Raw genomic sequence first — 18,096 nt, 5'->3', positions numbered from 1 at the left:
ATGCAATGGGCTTTTGTTTTTTAGCAGTTTGGCAAAGACTTTGATAAATTTGAATTTCCTCAAACACTTGCTCATTTGTCTAATTTGCTCATTACATCAGAAGTCTAACTGATTTCAGGTATGCCCCTTGAATCATGGATTTTGAAACCTTAGTAACAGCCATGGTCAGGCTAACTGCTCTATAGTTTCCAGTCTTCTGACTCTTCCATTTTAAACGGGTGATATGTTGAACAATTTTTGGCCTTTTTTAGGACCCTCCCTGAAAGATGCCTCCATAATCTCCTCGGTATCATCTTGAACTCTAGGTTGTGGTCCATCCAGTCTAAGATTTATGTACCTTCAGACTTTTCTAGCTTCCCAAGCACACCCAGTGGTGGCCATTACACTCTGGCTTAGAGCTTCAAGAGATTCAGGACACAGTTGCCTCATCCCACTCCTTAGTATGTTTCATCTTCCTTAACAAATTTCTGCTGTGTCTCCTGAATTATCCCAAAAAACTCCTACCATTGCTGTGCCACCTTCTTTCCAGTTAGGCTTCCCTTCCAATCAACTCCTGGCTTGCTTCTCCCTCATGTCTTTGTGGCTACCTTTACTCTCAGTCATAGTCCTACAGCATGGATACAAAACCTTCTTTGGCCCAAACTAGTCCATGCCGACCAAAATGTTCATCCATTCTAACGCCAATTCTCTGCACTTGGCCCATGTCCTCCTTTCCTATCCATGTACTTCTCCAAATGCTTTTTCAATGTTAATAGACCCACCTCAACCATTTCTGCTGGTGGCTCATTCTGTATGCATACCACCCAGTGGTTTTCTCTTTTTTTTTAAAAGCCCCTCTGGTTCCCTTTTCTATTTAACCTTAATTTTAAGGCCCTCTAGTTTTCTATTTCCCCAGTCCTGGGTAAAGGACTGAGTACATTCACCCTATCTATGCCTCTCATGATCTTATACACCTCTATAAGGTGCCCCCTCAATCTCCTATGCTCTAAAGGAAAATGTCCTAGCTTGTCCAGTCTCTCCCTATAGTTCAGAGCATTGAGTCCAGGCAACATTCTTGTAAATTTCTTCTGCACTTTTTTCCCAGTTTAGTAACCACCTTCCTCTAACAAGGTGACCAAATGCTGAATTCAGCTTCTTTATCCGAAACTGCAGGGTGAATTTTTTTTATGGTCGCTGCTCCCAGGGTTTTCTTCACCTTTAAGATCCCTAATCCAGTCTGTCTCTACACATCACAGCTCAGAGCTGCCTGTTCCCTAATGGGTTCTAACACAACTGCTTGCAGAAAACCATCATAGGAATTCTGTGAATTTTTTTCTTGGGATCCACTGCTACCCTGATTGTTCCCAGTACATCTGCACATTGATGTCCCCCATGGTTATTGCAATGCGAAGCACTATCTCCTGATTTTCTTCCTGACTACGAAGAGGCCTATACACAACTCCCATCAGTTTTTTTTTCTTCACAGTTCCTCCACTCTGCCCACAGATTTGTCTTCTGACCCTATAATCATTTGCTACTGATTTAATTTCTTACTAACTAGGCAACCCTGCCCCATCTGCTTGTCCTTTTTTCAATAGACATGTATATCCTTGGATATTTAGTCCCCAGGCCTGATTCCCTTGCAGCCATTTATGATACCCACATTATATCAGTGCTATAAGCTTTCAACCTTTTGTTTGATATACTGTATACAGTAGGGACAATTAGTCTTTTTTGACTGCCTTCCCTCCCCCTCTGCATCTTTCCCCCTTGCTAATGGTGACACTGCCAATTGTCTTGAATGCATGAAAAGCTTTGACTAGCTCTGTACTACCACCACCAAGCAACTGTTTGGTATTTAATTTTGAATGTACCCAGTTGGGCAAAAGTGGAAGTTTATTATTTAGCACAAAGGATTAACAGTAAGGAACGGGGTAGGAAGCTGTTGGTGTCTTCCATCATGACTGATGCTAAATACCTATTCGTTCCTCTACCATTTTACCACTTGCCCTCCCATTCCCTCTTTTCCAGCAGTCCAATGTCCATCACTTGAACATTTTGATATAAAAACTCTTGCGATTTCTCACTACTAGCTAACACCTTCATTTCAATCCTGCCCTCTTTTTAGTTATCCTCTGGCTTCCTGCTCATCTTCACCAAACTCTCTGCTTTTATACAGTCTCTGCCTGCCTTCCCTTGTCAGCCAGTTGCCTCATCCATCATCAGTTTAAGGTTAGATAGAAAAGGGGACCGGAGGGGCTTTTAAAAAGAAAAACAGAGTGGTATGCATACAGAATGAGCTACCAGCAGAAATGGTTGAGGTGGGTCCATTAACATTTAAAAGGCATTTGGAGTAGGAAGAATCATTGAGCTAACTCTGACCTGAAACTTCTTCAGACTGTGCAGCACAACCCCAATGCCAACACCTCAGCCCAGATATTTAAGGCACATTCACAAAGGTTAGAGCTGGCAATAAGTTTTGGATTTCTGCCACCTGAAATCTTTTATTTTTAAAAAAACCCGCAAATATTGAATGAACACTTGTCTTGTTTCCTTATGGATTCTTGCAGCCTTAATTTAAAAAAAAAATTCATTCCTGGAATATGGGCATCAGCTGCACTAATTTATTTCACTTGAGCAAATTGTGAACCAGCAATCAGTGAGTTGCTGGGCTATTTCAGAGGACAGTTAAGGATGTGTTGACGTGGGGCATGGTTTAGATTAGATTAGATTAGACTTAGTGTGGAAACAGGCCCTTCGGCCCAACAAGTCCACACCGACCCGCCGAAGTGAAACCCACCCATACCCTTACATTTACCCCTTACCTAACACTACGGGCAATTTAGCATGGCCAATTCACCTGACCCGCACATCTTTGGACTGTGGGAGGAAACCGGAGCACCCGGAGGAAACCCACGCAGACACGGGGAGAACGTGCAAACTCCACACAGTCAGTCGCCTGAGTCGGGAACTGAACCCGGGTCTCAGGCGCTGTGAGGCAGAAGTGCTAACCACTGTGCCACCGTGCCGCCCACTAGTGCCACCGTGCCGCCTGTAGTTTGCCTGTAGTTCAAACCAGGTAACTCCTGAAAATCTCAACCCCTTGAGATTGAATCAATGGATGTTTGGCAAATTGGTAGCTTCACGGTCAGTTATTGAACATCAATTTTTGTATTTTTCCCCTCATTGTTTGTCCCTTTTAAACCTTCCCCCAACCTTTCAGAATGAACATGGCCGGTCTCATCTTGGACAGCTGTAAGGATTCTACCAGCTTTTGACAAGAAGTCTCCTCTGACCTAGGCTGATATTCATCTTTTGAAAGCAAAATTGAACCTGATCATCTGGTCACATTCTTGACTACTTGTGGGAGGTTATATGCAGATTGGCTACATGTCCTGTAGCTGAAAGTGTTGCTGGAAAAGCGCAGCAGGTCAGGCAGCATCCAAAATGCAGGAGAATCGACGTTTTGGGCATGAGCCCTTCTTCAGTGCTCATGCCCGAAACGTCGATTCTCCTGCATTTTGGATGCTGCCTGACCTGTGCTTTTCCAGCTCTGATCTCCAGCATCTGCAGTCCTCACTTTCTCCTACATGTCCTGTAGTACATCTGACTGTATACTTGCAAAGTATGTTGTTGACTGTGAAATACTCATAGCACTGGTCATAAACTATATAAATGGTCTGGGGAAGGATGGAAATCTATTGAAGTCCTGTGACTGAAGTTAAAAGAAAAATGTTACATTGGTACTATTCTAGAAGGCCAAGTTTTTCTTTGATTGAAAGCTGCTTTTCCAAAATAACACAACAAGAAAAGCTCAGGGTCTGGTAGCATGGTTGGAGAAAGAAGCAGAGATGACAACTTGAAAGCTTTTTCATTTAGAATTGGGTAATGTTTGTAGAAACTAATGTAAATGTGCCATCCATCTTTGGCTTTTTCCAGTTCTGCTAACAGTTAATCAACCTGGAACATCATTGTGACCCTCTACAAATGCTGCCAAACCTGCTGAGTTTTCAAAATTCTCGTTTCAGATTTCTAGCATCTTCTGTCTGCAATATCCCCAAATCCTATTAAAAGTAGATGCTAATTATTAAAATTGTTCAGCAATTTACAGTTCATTGTTTTGCAGATAATGCAAGCTCAGTTTTCACAAGACAACAATCCAGATGCACAAACGCTGCAGAAACTTGCAGACAGAACTGGTTTAAGCAGGCGTGTGATACAGGTGAGACCTTTGACAAAGCTTAATTTTCAGCTAAATTGACTGTTGTGCGATCACTTTATTCACTGCATACCACTGGCCAGATTGCTTTCACCCCATAGTGAACTGCTATAATCTACTTCAGGAATTTAACCCCCACAAATTCATTAGGGAGGGAATTCCAGTATTTTTGTCCAGTGACACTTCTATTCCAAGTCAGGATGGTGAGTGGCTTGGGGGAACTTGCAAAGGTTGATGTTCCTTCCATCTGGAAGGACAAGGGTAGCAGATAGAAGTGGACATGGGTTTAGAAAGTGCTGTTTGAAGATCTTTGAATTTCTGTCGTGTATCTTATAGATAGCAGTATGAACTAAGTAAGTGTTGTTGAAGGGAGTGGATGCTTCTGGATATGGTGCCAATCAAGTGGGCTGCTCTCTCCTGTATTCTCGGAGAAAGTAAGAACTGGAGATCAGAGTCAAGAGTGGGGTGCTGGGAAAGCACAGCAGGTCAGGCAGCATCTGTGGAGTAGGAGAATCGATGCTTTGGGAATAAGCCCTTCGTCAGGAACCCCCCCCCCCCCCCCCAAAAAAAAAGATGCAGAAGATTCAGATGGCAGCATGGTGGTTAGCATTACCTCAGTGTCAGGGACCTGGGTTTGATTCCAGCCTCAGGTGACTGTGGCACTCTCACTTCTCCCTGTCTGCGATGGTTTCCTGTGTTCCAGTTTCTTCCCACTGTCCTAAGATGTGCAGGTTAGGTTGATTGGCCCTACTGAATTACACTGTAGTGTGCAAGTTAACTATAGTCGATGTAGAGGTTAGGGTGGATACTCTTATAGAGGGAGTGTGTCAATTTGATGAACTCTTGACTAGCCTCTTCCTGAACTTGGGGATTCTATTATCCAGCATGCTAACTTTGAAGTGCAGTGGAGTTCGCATTAATATCTGTGTATAGTAATTAATCCTCAACCAACTACTGATGGTCCTGTCTAATGAGTGAACACTAGCTAAGAAGCTCATGCTGATGGGTATAAAAGATATCTTATATTGAGGAGAATTCTCTCTTCTGCAAGGTCATTTAATCAAAATTTAAAATGATCTGGTTGTCTAGCTTGTGGGAGCGTGCTTCATGCTTTCAGAAATTGAGGTTGTCAGACAGTTAAAACCAATATTTTAAAAGTTGCCTGTCGCCAACTTATTTTAGTAATCTTTCCTAAACCTTTCATAGTATCTATAACCTTGCAACCATACGAGGCCTCCTTTTCAATGTTTCACTGTCAGGTATATATTGTGCACATCAAGCCTAGCATCAGTTTGCACCAACAAGGGTATTACCCTCTCTGCAGATGTTGAATTTGTATTTTAACATTGTCTCAATCATTCAAGTACCAGATCTGTCAATAAGAGGCTGCTATTGTCTGTTTTGTTACTATATTTGTAGTTTGTACCTCCCCATGTTTGCATGTTGTGCACTTTGACCTCCATTGACACTTGATCTGTCAACACCCTTTTTAAAAAGTTCTGATTCTTCACTTTTCAAGTGTATTTATGGTATCAGTGTCACCCACACCCTGCCTGCCACCACCCTACATTCATACCCTTTTCTAATCTGCACTCCTGACTTTTGGTTTCTTGCAACCTTCTTAAGGTAGTGGTACCTATGCTTGTCTGGATTTAACTTCTAGAATCCCCTCCATAAGGTACTCCACTTGTATGCTCTTTTATCTGTTTGACTAAGCATTTGTAACAAAGTCTTGTGACTCTAGCATTGAAACCCTTTTTAGTTTAATAATGGCTGCTCCAGAGCATCGTGAAAGAAATTTCTTGCCCAAAGTCCATAGAACTTCACATTTGCCAAAATCTTTTACTCATTAATGTAAAGTAACTACCTGTTTACCATCTGTACCTTATTCCCACAGAATATGTTTAAGCAGTAGTTTGAGAGGATAAGATTGAAGCAGCCACAGGTGGTGAATGGCTGGAGTGGTACAGGAGAGGAGGGAGAGTCTTTTGATTTCTTGGGCTGTTTCTTGAGATGGGAAGTATACAGGCCAGGCAAGTTGTAATTTAGCACCAGCGTCCTCAGTGGATGGTTTCCTAATGCTGTGGGGGGGAAAATACATTTTGTAGGGGATGAGAATCGGAATGTGACATTAACAAAATGTGTATGGAGAATTTGGAAGTCACTTGTAACACTAAGGAAACTTTGCCCTGTCTGCTGTTGTTCTGAATCACTCCTCGGTAATTTTGACACCTGCTGTTTGAAATGGCCACGGTCTCCAATTGTATCAAATTGCCAAAGGAAAAGTTAAACTTTAAAACTGGATCACCTGAGACAAACAATGTACTGCAATTGACATTAGGCAATGCCCAGTCATATTTACATAGGTTCCTTTACTAACACCTGGAAACAAATTTGTTCCCAGAAAAATTGAGCATTGTGCACAAAGCTGTCCCAGTCATCCATTTTACTGTTCTGCAGTATTCCATAAGTGCTAGAGGGAGAAGATAATGCCCTTGGGAGCCTTCAATATTGAATCCAGAGTCCATGAAGTTTCTAATGGTATCTGATCATAGACCTGCCGTTGGCCTCCTATGCGAAAGTGAGGACTGCAGATGCTGGAGATCAGCCCCTAGATTAGTGGTGCTGGAAAAGCTCAGCAGGTCAGGCAGCATCCGAGGAGCAGGAAAATTGTTTTGGACAAAAGCCCTTCATCTATAACTGTCAGCTGAAGAAATCCATTCTTTCCTTTCCTCCTCTCCTCCACCACTCCCCTGCATCTTTCTCCCCACAACCACAATGAACATGTAAAAGTATTGAGGGTATCAAAAGCACAATACACTCTAGGAGCGGGGGTTGTTCATCAAGAAATCTGAAGACCGCTAGGGAGAAAATCAATTGAAGGGAACAAAATCTGTTGACCTCTACACTCTGACCAATCTATGAAGACTTCGTGGTGGGAGTAGCCACTGCACAATTCTCCAGCGGATCATCCCTTCTGAAAATTTGTGTATTTAGTTTTTCTTTGAATGCAAGCCAATCCTAAAAAATGACACTGCTCTTGTTTTGTGCTGTAATTATAAATTGATATTTACAGGTTTGGTTTCAGAACTGTAGAGCACGTCACAAGAAGCATGTGAGTCCAAACCACCTGTCATCTACCCCAGTGACAGTGCAACAGGAGAGTGTGTCTCCCCAAATGCTGGATGAAATGACCTACTCAGCATATGTAGCACCAGATGGACAGATGTTGACTGCCTTACACACCTACATGGAATGTAAGTTGAATAGAAATTCTGTTCCAATACTTGAACCAAATTCAAATTGACTTACAATTAAAGTTGTAATGTTTACTCTAGCTGAGCCATTACCTATCTATCTGGGCATGTTGTCTTGAGTGTTTTGCCATAAAGGCATGGACATGTATTTTTTTTTTCTCTGTAATAAGCTGTGCCCTGTAGAAGGAAGACTGTCCTCCAGAAGACCATATGACAGATGCAGAGTCATACAGCCCATTTGAGTCTGCTCCCTCATTCTGTAAGATTGTAGCTGATCTGAATCTTTGACTCCCTCTTCCTATAACCTTTTGATTCTGAGGTTTTCAATCTCAGCCTTGACAGAGCTCTTCAGTAAAAATTCAACAGATCGTCAATCTTCAAATTCCTCACTTTTCAGAAATTACTTGTCCTCCCACAAGGCATGCTGCCTGGCCTGCTGTGCTTTGACCAGCAACACATTTTCAGCTGTGATCTCCAGCATCTACAGACCTCATTTTTTACTCCCACAAGGCAAAGCAGCCTCCATTTCAACCCTGTCAAATCCTCAAAGAATCTTATGTTTCAATGTCTGTTCTCCATTCTGTTTCAATCAGTACAGACCCAATCTACACAACTTGTGGCATCAGTGTGGTGAACTCTTGGACTGCTCTCAATGCTAATAATCTTGTAGAAAGAGTCTAATACTCTTTATATATGCAAGGTTTGTAGCTCAGGTTGAGGTTTAGAGTGTGGGTTTGCTCGCTGAGCTGTAGGTTTGATATCCAGACCTACATTACCTGGCTAGGTAACATCATCAATGGTGACCTCCAAGTGAAACGTAGCTGTAGTCTCCTACTTTCTATTTATATCTGGATGGGGTTCCTGAGGTTTGTGGTGATGTCACTTCCTGTTAGTTTTCTGACGGGGTTATTAGATGGCATCTAGATCTGTTTGTTTATGGCGTTGTGGTTGGAGTGCCAGGCCTCTGGGAATTCTGTGGCATGTCTTTGCATAGCCTGTCCCAGGATAGATGTGTTGTCCCAGTTGAAATGGTGGCTAAGCAAAGACATGCCAGAGAATTCCTAGAGGCCTGGCACTCCAACCACAACGCCATAAACAAACACATAGATCTAAATGCCAATTATCAACCCCATCAGAAAACTAATAGGAAATGACATCACTACAAACCTCAGGAACCCCATCCAGGAGAAAGATATAAATAGAAAGCAGGAGACAACAGCTTCGCTTCACTTGGAGGTCGCCACTGATGATGTTACCTAGCCAGGTAATGAAACGTCTGGATATCAAACCTACAGCTCAGTGAGCAAACCTACACCCCGCTCGCGCTCTCGCTCTCGGTGAATTTATCCATTTTTATATTACTTTCTGGGTTGTCCTTGTTTTTTTTTCAATCAGTTGGTTTTTAAAATTTCCCAATCCTCTTATTTACTAATCTTTGTCATGTTATGTGTTTCTTTCAATTTAATATAACCCCTAACTTGGTTAACCAGGGTCAGTTTATCCCCTTCCTAGTCTCCTTCCTCAGCTATACCTTCTGAGCTATTACTTAAGTGCCTGTCTTTGTTCCTCAACTGTCCTTTCTGCTAACTCCTTTCCCAATCTCCTCCAGCCACTCAACTGACCACTTATTATTCTTTTGCCCCTTGAATATTTAGTAATTGTGGATTGCTGTTTTCTATTGTGAAGTTTGGCTCTTGTACCCCTTCATGTTACAGGCCTAGTTGTATCACTTGTCAGAAACCCTTCCATGTTTTCTCTCCTATTTATTCACCACCTCTCCCACATTGTTTACCTAAAGCTTTGTAATTGTAGTCAAAGAAAAATCAAAAACCCACAAATAATTCCATCTTTTACAGACTGTTATGAATTCCAAGAAGTTCAAAACCTTCCCTCTGCTTCCAGCCCTACATCAACCACACTCTTTTTTTTAAGGATAGTTACAGAATCCCTACAGTGTGGAAATGAGCCTTTTGCCCAACAAGTCCATTCCAACCCTTAGAGTAACCAACCCAGACCCAATCCCGTACCCCATACTCTGCATTTCCCTGACTATTGCACCTAATGTACACATTCCTGAGCACTGGATAATTTTTAGCATGGCCAACTTGCCTAACCTGCACATCTGTGGACTGTGGGAGGAAACCCACACAGGCAAGGAGAGAATGTGCAAACTCCACACAGTTGGGCAAGGCTAGAATTGAACCCAGGTCCCTGGTGCTGAGGCAGCAGTGCTAACCACTGATCCACCATGCTGTCTAGTCTAAGATCTTTGTGTTTCCCAACTATGGGGTTTTTCTGTACTGGTTACATTCAGTACTTTCACTTTTCCATCTTCTAGAAGACCACAAGGCAGAAGCAGAATTGGGCAATTTGACCCATCCAGTCTGCTCTGCCATTCAATTTCTCAACTGTTCTCCTACCTTCTCCCCGTAAGCCTTGAGGGTCTTACTAATCAAGTATTGATTGATCTATCCCTATCTAAAATACTGTATTGACATGGATAGAGAACTAGCAGACAGGAAGCAGGGAGTTGGAATAATGGGTCCTTTTCAATTAGGCAGTGAAGAGTTGGTTCCATAGGATGCAGTGTTGGGACCCCAGCTGTTCACAAAATACATTAACATTTTTGGGTGAAGGAATTGAATGCCATATTTCCAAATTTGCAGATGATGGACTGCCACTCACCTTTGTTGTGAGGAGGATGCTAAGAATCTGCAGGGTGACTTGGACAGACTAGCAATATAACATGGATAAATGTGAGGTTATCCAATTTGGTCACAAACAGGAAAACAGAAAATTATCTATCTGGCTGTTTAGGAAAAAGGTGAGGTGCAACAAGACCTGGGTGTCATAGTGGAACAATCGTTGAAGGATGGCAGGCAGTGAGGAAAGCTAATGGCACACTGGCCTTCAGTGAGAGGATGAGAGTATTGGAGTAAGAGGGCCTTGGTGAGACCACATCTTGAGTATTGTGTGTAGTTTTTGTCTCCTAGTCTGAGGAAGGACATCCTTGTTAAGGGAATCCAGCAAAGGTTCACCAGACTGATTCCTGGGATTTCAGAACTGACATGAAAAACTGGAACAACGGGGTTTGTATTTGCTGGAATATAGAATAATGGGGATCCTCTTGAAACCACAGAATCTTGATGTCACTGGACTGGCTATGTGGGAAGAATGTGCTCAATATTGGGGAATTCCAGAACTGGGGTCACAGTCCAGGAATAAGGAGTAAGCCATTAAAGACTGAGATGAAGAATTTCTTCAAAGTTGTGAACCTGTGTAATTCTCTCCCACAGGAAGCTGCTGGGGCCTGTTCATTTAATAGATTCAAGAGGGAGCTGGATGTGGCCCTTGTGGCTAAAGGGATCAAGGGGACTAGGGAGAGGGTGGGAATGGGATACTGAGATCACCTGCTCAGCCATGATTGTATTGAATGGTGTTGCAGACTAGAAGGGCTCAATGGCCTATTTCACTGTTTTGATTTTTGGACTCCACAGTCTTCCATGTCAGAGTTCCACAGAGGCCCCACACTGAGGAAACGCTACCTCAGTTCTAAGTGTTTGACCCTTCAATATGTCTGCAGGTCTTACTCTCCTAGAAATACCATCTCCATGTTCTAAAAGTTTCAACCTCATCTGTCTAAATTCCAAGTACAGACCCAGAGTCCTCAAACTCTTCACTGCTGCCATCCTGAAAAATAACCCTTTATTTCCCCCCTCTGCCTTGAGTCAGTCAGTCAACCTTTGATATATGCCAGTCCCTTGCACCTGACACCATTGGCTCTAGCTTATTTAGTAGCCTCCTTGTCAACGGCCTAGATCATGTCTAAGGTTCTTCTTTGTCTAACTTGCTCACTTACCACCTCAGAATTCTAACATTTGTCAGATGTAACCTCCCTTTGAAGTTGTGCAGACTCAGCCCTGTTTTACCATGCACTTCCAAGTATATTATCTTGCCATTTTAGTGGGTTGTCAAATGATGTCAGGCTAATCAGCCTATAATTTCCTAACTTCTGCCTTCCTCCCTTTTTAAATAGGGGCATTACACTATACATTTTTCAGTCCCCTAGGACCCTCCAATTCCAAGGATTCCTGAAGATCATGATTTCTATCTTCAGAACCCTGAGGTGTCCTCTCTCTCATCCAGGTGATTTATCCGCCTTGAGACCTGTCAGCTTCCCCAGCTCCTTCTCTATAATTCTCACCTGATTCTTGACGTTCTAGTATCTTCCTCTGCAAAAATTGATGCAAAGTATCATTATCATTTTTGTTCCCCATTACTATTCTCCAGCCTCATATTTTTTCAGTGGGCCAATGTCCACACTTACCTGTACCTTTTTTTTAAGATAACTCTTTTGAAGAATGCAAGAGTAGTTTTTATTACTAGTTTATTTCTATTTTTTATCCTCTGGATTTTAAAATCTTCCCCCTAATTTTTCACCAGACTTCTCGTCAGCTGCAGTTGTTCAGTCTCTGGAGTATGTTTCTTCCTTGGGATGAATTTCTGACCAGCTGCTTGTCTTTTGTTCCCTTTACTCTATTGTAATACCGTTACATGTGGTTCTAACTCTTCCCCCTCAAACTGCAGGGTGCATTCTATAATCATGGTCACCGCTCTCCGGGATTCCTTCAGCTCCCTAATCAAATTCAACTATATTTCAGAGGTACAGGAAAGTTTTAATCACTAATTGTTCCTACTGTCTGTCACTTCAGTAGCTGCCCTCTGAGTTCTGAATTATCAGAACTCAGCTTCGTTTTTCGTATCTACTCCTAACTGTTGGATTACGAGTTATTGAATTTATAAACAAGTTGATTTCAGGTTTGCTCAGGCTGCTGCATCAAATTTCCAAATTTTTTGCCTGCATCCTTCAGGAACAAATTTGTGCACCCCCAAAATATCCTTTTTGAACAGGGCATTAGTCTAAGCTACGTGACAGTGGTGGATAACATTCACATGCTCTGCCTATCAACTTGCTCCGCAGAGGCAGTGTTCAGTTTTTTGAAATTTTCAGACTACCTTTCCTCAAATAATTTGAGAGATTTGGAATTTTGGTTGCGCCTATATAAATTAAACAGTTCCTTACTGGACTCTGGGAAATTCCTTGCTGTAATCTAATCACAATCATCCACCTTGAAGGCTTCCTTTTTAATTAGATTGCTTACAATGTGGAAACAGGCCCTTCGGCCCAACAAGTCCACACCGACCCGCCGAAGCGAAACCCACCCATACCCCTACGTTTACCCCTTACCTAACACTACGGGCAATTTAGCATGGCCAATTCACCTGACCCGCACATCTTTGGACTGTGGGAGGAAACCGGAGCACCCGGAGGAAACCCACGCAGACACGAGAATGTGCAAACTCCACACAGTCAGTCACCTGAGGCGGGAATCTGTGGACAAAGTTTAAAAACCACAAAACACCAGGTTATAGTCCAGCAGGTTTATTTGGAAGTACAAGCTTTTGGCGCACTGCTCCTTCAGGTAGCTACCCACCTAAAAATACCGCCACCTCCATATTTAAACTGTAGCCTTGTAAGCTGGAACTCTTCCTCCTTTTTGCAATTAAAGTTCCAGCCATTGTTTCTTTGTCTCCCTCAACTTCCTATCTTTTAAGTACAGGCAATCAGAATTTTTTTTTTAAACTTGAAAAGGTGTACTGATGCTGAAGGTGGTTCAGAGGAGTTTCACTAAGTGGAGAGAGAGGGGGAGTGAGAGAGAGAATAGAGTCAGTCATAGAGATGTACAGCATGGAAACAGACCCTTCGGTCCAACTCTTCCATGCTGACCAGATATATCCCAACCCAATCTAGTCCCACTTTCCAGCACCAGCCCATATCCCTCCAATCCCTTCCTATTCATATACCCACCCAAATGCCTCTTAAATGTTGCAATTGTACCAGCTTCCACCACTTCCTCTGGCAGCTCATCCCATACACATACCACCCTCTGCGTGAAAAAGTTGCCCCTTAGGTCTCATATCTTTTCCCCCCTCACCCTAAACCTATGGCCTCTAGTTCTGGACTCCCCAACCCCAGGGAAAAGACTTGCCTATTTATCCTATCCATGCCCCTCATAATTTTGTAAACCTCTAAGGTCACCCCTCAGCCTCTGACACCAGGGAAAACAGCCCCAGCCTATTCAGCCTCTCCCTGTAGTTCAGATCTTCCAACCCCGACCGCATCCTTGAAAGGGTTCAGAAAAGATTTACAAGTTTCACAACATCTTTCCGATAGGAAGGAGACCAGAATTGCATGCAATATTCCAACAGTGGCCTAACCAATGTCCTGTGCAGCCTCAACATGACCTCCCAACTCTGTACTCATACTCTGACCAATAAAGGAAAGCATACCAAACGTTGCCTTCACTATCCTATCTACCTGCGACTCCACTTTCAAGGAGCTATGAACCTGCACTCCAAGGTCTCTTTGTTCAGCAGCACTCCCTAGGACCTTACCATTAAGTGTACAAGTCCTGCTAAGATTTGCTTTCCCAAAATGCAGCACCTTTTCATTTACCGGAATTAAACTCCATCTGCCACTTCTCAACCCACTAACCCATCTGGTCCAGATTATGTTGTAATCTGTGGTCACCTTCTTTGCTGTCCACTACACCTCCAATTTTGGTGTCATCTGCAAACTTACTAACTGTACTTCTTATGCTTGCATCCAAAGCATTTATGTAAATTACAAAGTAGAGGACCCAGCACCGATCCTGAAGGGAAGAGAAGCAGGGAAATAGTCTCCTCTGAGGTGGGGGTTGAGGGATAGTCCTAAATCTGCCCCTTTGAGGCTAAGTTGAGGCACGTCTTCCCCCAAAGGATTGTGAATCTGTAGAATTTCTTACCTAGCGAAGCATTGAGGCTACGGTGTTGAATGTTTTCATTCGAAGATTTTTGAACAATAAAGGAATTACCCATTTTAGGGAATGGGTGGGCAAATGGCATTGAGTCCATAGATCAGCCACAACTTCATTGAATGGTGGAGTAGGCTCAACAGGTCAGATGGTCTGCTCCTATTTTTTGTTCTTGTATTCCAATTTCAAGCTGCTTTAGCTGTTTGCAATCATTGGCAAGCTGGAGAATTGGGTGTTCAACACCATTCATGACTCATACTGAAGCAGTACGTGCTCAAATGAACAAGACCAAGACAATATCCAGGCTTGGGTCAACATGTGGCAATTAACATTCATGCCACACAAATGTCAGATAATGACCCTTACCAATAAGAGTCACTCTAACCACCATCCCTTGACATCCAACAGTATAACTATCGCTCAATACTGCACTGTCAACATCTTTGGGGTTCCTATTGACCAGAAATTCAACTGGACTTGCCACATATACACAGTGGCTACGAGAGCAGGTCAGAGACTGGGAATGCTACAGCAAGTAACTCAACACCTGACTCCCCAAAGTCTATCCACCATCTACATGGCACATGTCAGGAGTGTGATGGAATACTCCCCACTTGCTTGGATGGGTGCAGCTCCAACAACACTAGAGAAGCTCAACACCATCCAGGGCAAAACAACTTACTAGATTGTCACCACATCTACAAATATTTGATCCCTTTGCCAGCACTCAGTAGTACATGCTGCTGCTACTATCTACAACATGCACTGCAGAAATTCATTAAACATCCTTAGACAGCACCTTCTAAACATGGGAGCACTACCACCTGCAAGTTTCCGTCCAAGTCACTCACCACCCTGACTTGGAAGTGTACCACTGCTTCAGTCATTGGGTCAAAATCCTGGAATTCCCTCCCTACTGGCATTGTAGGTCAACCCACAGCAAGTGGACTGCAGCGATTCAAGGCGGCAGCTCATTCCCACCTCAAGGACAAATAGAGATGAACTAGCAATGCTGGCCAATCAGCAATGCCCAAGTCCCGCACTGGAATTTTTTAAACGCCAGTGAGTCTTCCATAAGATATAGGAACAGACATAGGCTATTCAGCCCATTGTCTGCTGCTCCATTCAGTGAGGTCATGACTGATTAGAGTCCTCAATTCCGCATTTTCCCAACAACCCTTTATTCCCTTACCAGTTGTTCACCGAGCTGGGAATTTGTGTTGCAGACGTTTCATCCCCTGTCTAGGGGGTTTCCTCAGTGCTTGGGAGCCTCCTGTGAATATTATAGTATTATATTATCATGTAAATGCCAGAGGAAACATCACAGAAGCACTTCACTGGAGGCTCCCAAGCACTGAGGATGTCCCTTAGACGGGGGACGAAACGTCTGCAACACAAATTCCCAGCTCAGCGAACAGAACCACAACAACAAGCACCTGAGCTACAAATCTTCTCTCAAACTTTGAATTCCCTTACCAGTCCTTAATGTCTCTGCCTTCAGTATACTTGACGGGCCTCTGCAGTAAAGAATTCCACAGTCTAATGGCCCTCCAATTCCTCTCGAATGATCTTAAATGGGTGACCTCGTATTCTGGGATACTCTCTCTGGTCCTGGACGCTCCACCCAAGGGGAAATAACGCTCATGTCCCCTAAGAATCGTGGTTCCCACATTGTATACCTCCCCCTACTAGTATTTCCACATATCCCCAAATGTGCTAATATTGATTTATCTCTGTCCTATCTTTCACAAGTTCAGCCTTGCTGCCTTGACTAATCTCTTCATATATAAAAGCAGTTGGGTCTGTTATAGCTACTTCTAATATTTTACTATGCAATAAATCTAGCATCTGTCCTCTGTGCTTCATGAATCAGTAGAAGGCTCAATGTCCACATCTTGGGTTAGTGATCCAGAAACCCAGTCTTTAAGGATGTTTGAATACCACTACAGCATATAGAGAAGTTGAATTCAATAAAATTTGGTCTAAAACCTTCCTGGTTCACTGATTCCTTTTTCAGGAAGATCTGTGTAACTCGACCCACAGCAATGGGGATGATGTGTCACTGCCCTCTGGGCAATTAAAGACCATGCATTATATGGTCTAGCCAGTGACAGGAGTGAAATAATTTTTAAACTTGTGTCCGGTACAATCTCAGTATTACCTACTTTTCAAAAATCTTTTGACCATGAATCTGAAACTCTAATCCCTAGTGACAGTGTGCTGGAAATTTGAGTCTATTGTATGAGTTTTCACAAATGCGAAATACATTCCCAGAAACTGAACTGGTTATATCAGTGTGATCACTAAGAAATCTCTCACCAGGTATCATTTTAATTTGGCCTCTAATGCAAGCTAAAATCCAAACACTCCAACTAATTGTCAGCTGATTGCTTTTTAGGAAGATCATAGGTGGAAAATAGTCAAAAGGTACAATCTGTGGGTCAAAGTTCAAACCAGTAGGGGTGAAATGAGGTGACTTCAGTTGCTGATTAATCACATTGGCTGCCAAATTGAAGATGGACTTGGTTCTTGTCTTGAAACTGAACTCTATTTTGTCTTGTTTCACCTTAAATGAATTTTTTTTTTTGCAAGTCTAATCTCTCCCTTCAGTTGAATGGCAAACTGGGTACTAGCAGCCAATCCAAATCTTGTTGCTGGGCAGTATCTTTGTACAAGCATGAGGTACCTTTGTAAAAGGTATCAAACCCAGTTTCAGTTAAAGGACACTGTCCATACTAATACAAATTTTGTTTCCCAGTAAAATGTCTATATGCTTGTACTTGGCAGAACAGAGGAGTGATTTATTTTGTAATTAAAGGGCACCAGTTATTCATTTACTGACACCACCCTCCTACATGTGGGCAACTACAGGGTGTTAGGTCTAGTATGGGAGACCCAGCATGAAGTTCAAGCAGAAAGTTTTGGCTAAGATGTTGCTCACTAGTTTATAACAAGTTACAGCTTGCAATAGTATAAGAATTTAAATTTTGCGGAGCATCAGTGGTCAGTCACTAAATTTAGACCGATGCACCATCCAGTGCCGATGTGATCCAATGCTTCTGGCTGAAGGTTCTTTTTAAAATGCAGTGACTCAGTTTTAAGAGACTACAAAGTTGGGTCACTCAGCAATTCATTGTGCCAGTATTTCTCAATATTGAAATCAGAAGTATTTCTTATCTGTTAAGGAGGCCAGGATACAGTTTCACTCTGGAGAGTGAGGCAGGTATTATCCTGGAATTGCTCCCTCTGCCCTGGGACCTTTGAACACCTACCTGAGGGACTGGTTTTATTAAAAAAAATCTGCTTAAGTTTGGCATTCTGTTATAGCCTCCCTGCTTCTGGGCCTGAAGTTTTGGGTTTGAGTCTAATTTGCCCTTAAGGTGTTATGATGATGATTAAATACATCCTTTTTTCTAGTTGTTTAAAGCTGTTTTGATTTTTGAGTACTTGATGCTACAGGGCCACCTTAGATTTTGTGCATTTGATTCTGGAGGTTCTTTGAGATTTGAGCCAGTAAAACTATGTCCATTGCTAGTGTTTAATATAATTTGACCATTTGTCAAGATCATATGATGAAGATTGCATTAGAAGATCGTATGAGGAAAGGCTGAGGCACTTGGGGCTGCTCTCATTGGAGAAAAGAAGGTTTAGGGGAGATTTGATAGAGGTGTACAAGATGATTAGGGGTTTAGATAGGGTTGACAGTGAGAACCTTTTTCCGCTAATGGAGTCAGCTGTTACTAGGGGACACGGCTTTAAATTAAGGGGTGGTAGGTATAGGACAGAT

At 42.7% G+C, this 18,096-nt stretch overlaps 1 protein-coding gene across 5 annotated transcripts in view; it reads left to right on the top strand.

Annotated features, from left to right (window-relative positions):
• The window catches only part of LOC132819205 (LIM/homeobox protein Lhx8-like), a 53,556-nt gene that overhangs the window by 30,083 nt on the left and 5,377 nt on the right, over positions 1–18,096 (top strand). For 4 of the 5 annotated variants that reach the window (XM_060830666.1, XM_060830665.1, XM_060830662.1 and 1 more), the window contains 2 exons: positions 4,106–4,201; positions 7,275–7,455. In XM_060830666.1, the coding sequence (XP_060686649.1) occupies positions 4,106–4,201; positions 7,275–7,455 (277 nt within the window). The remainder of the gene's footprint in view (positions 1–4,105; positions 4,202–7,274; positions 7,456–18,096) is intronic. The other variant, XM_060830663.1, reaches the window with a different exon arrangement.

Source organism: Hemiscyllium ocellatum, chromosome 9 (assembly GCF_020745735.1).
Source record: "Hemiscyllium ocellatum isolate sHemOce1 chromosome 9, sHemOce1.pat.X.cur, whole genome shotgun sequence".
NCBI lineage: Eukaryota > Metazoa > Chordata > Chondrichthyes > Orectolobiformes > Hemiscylliidae > Hemiscyllium > Hemiscyllium ocellatum.
The sequence above is the reverse complement of the archived record's forward strand: the minus strand, read 5'-3'. Positions and strand labels throughout refer to the sequence as shown.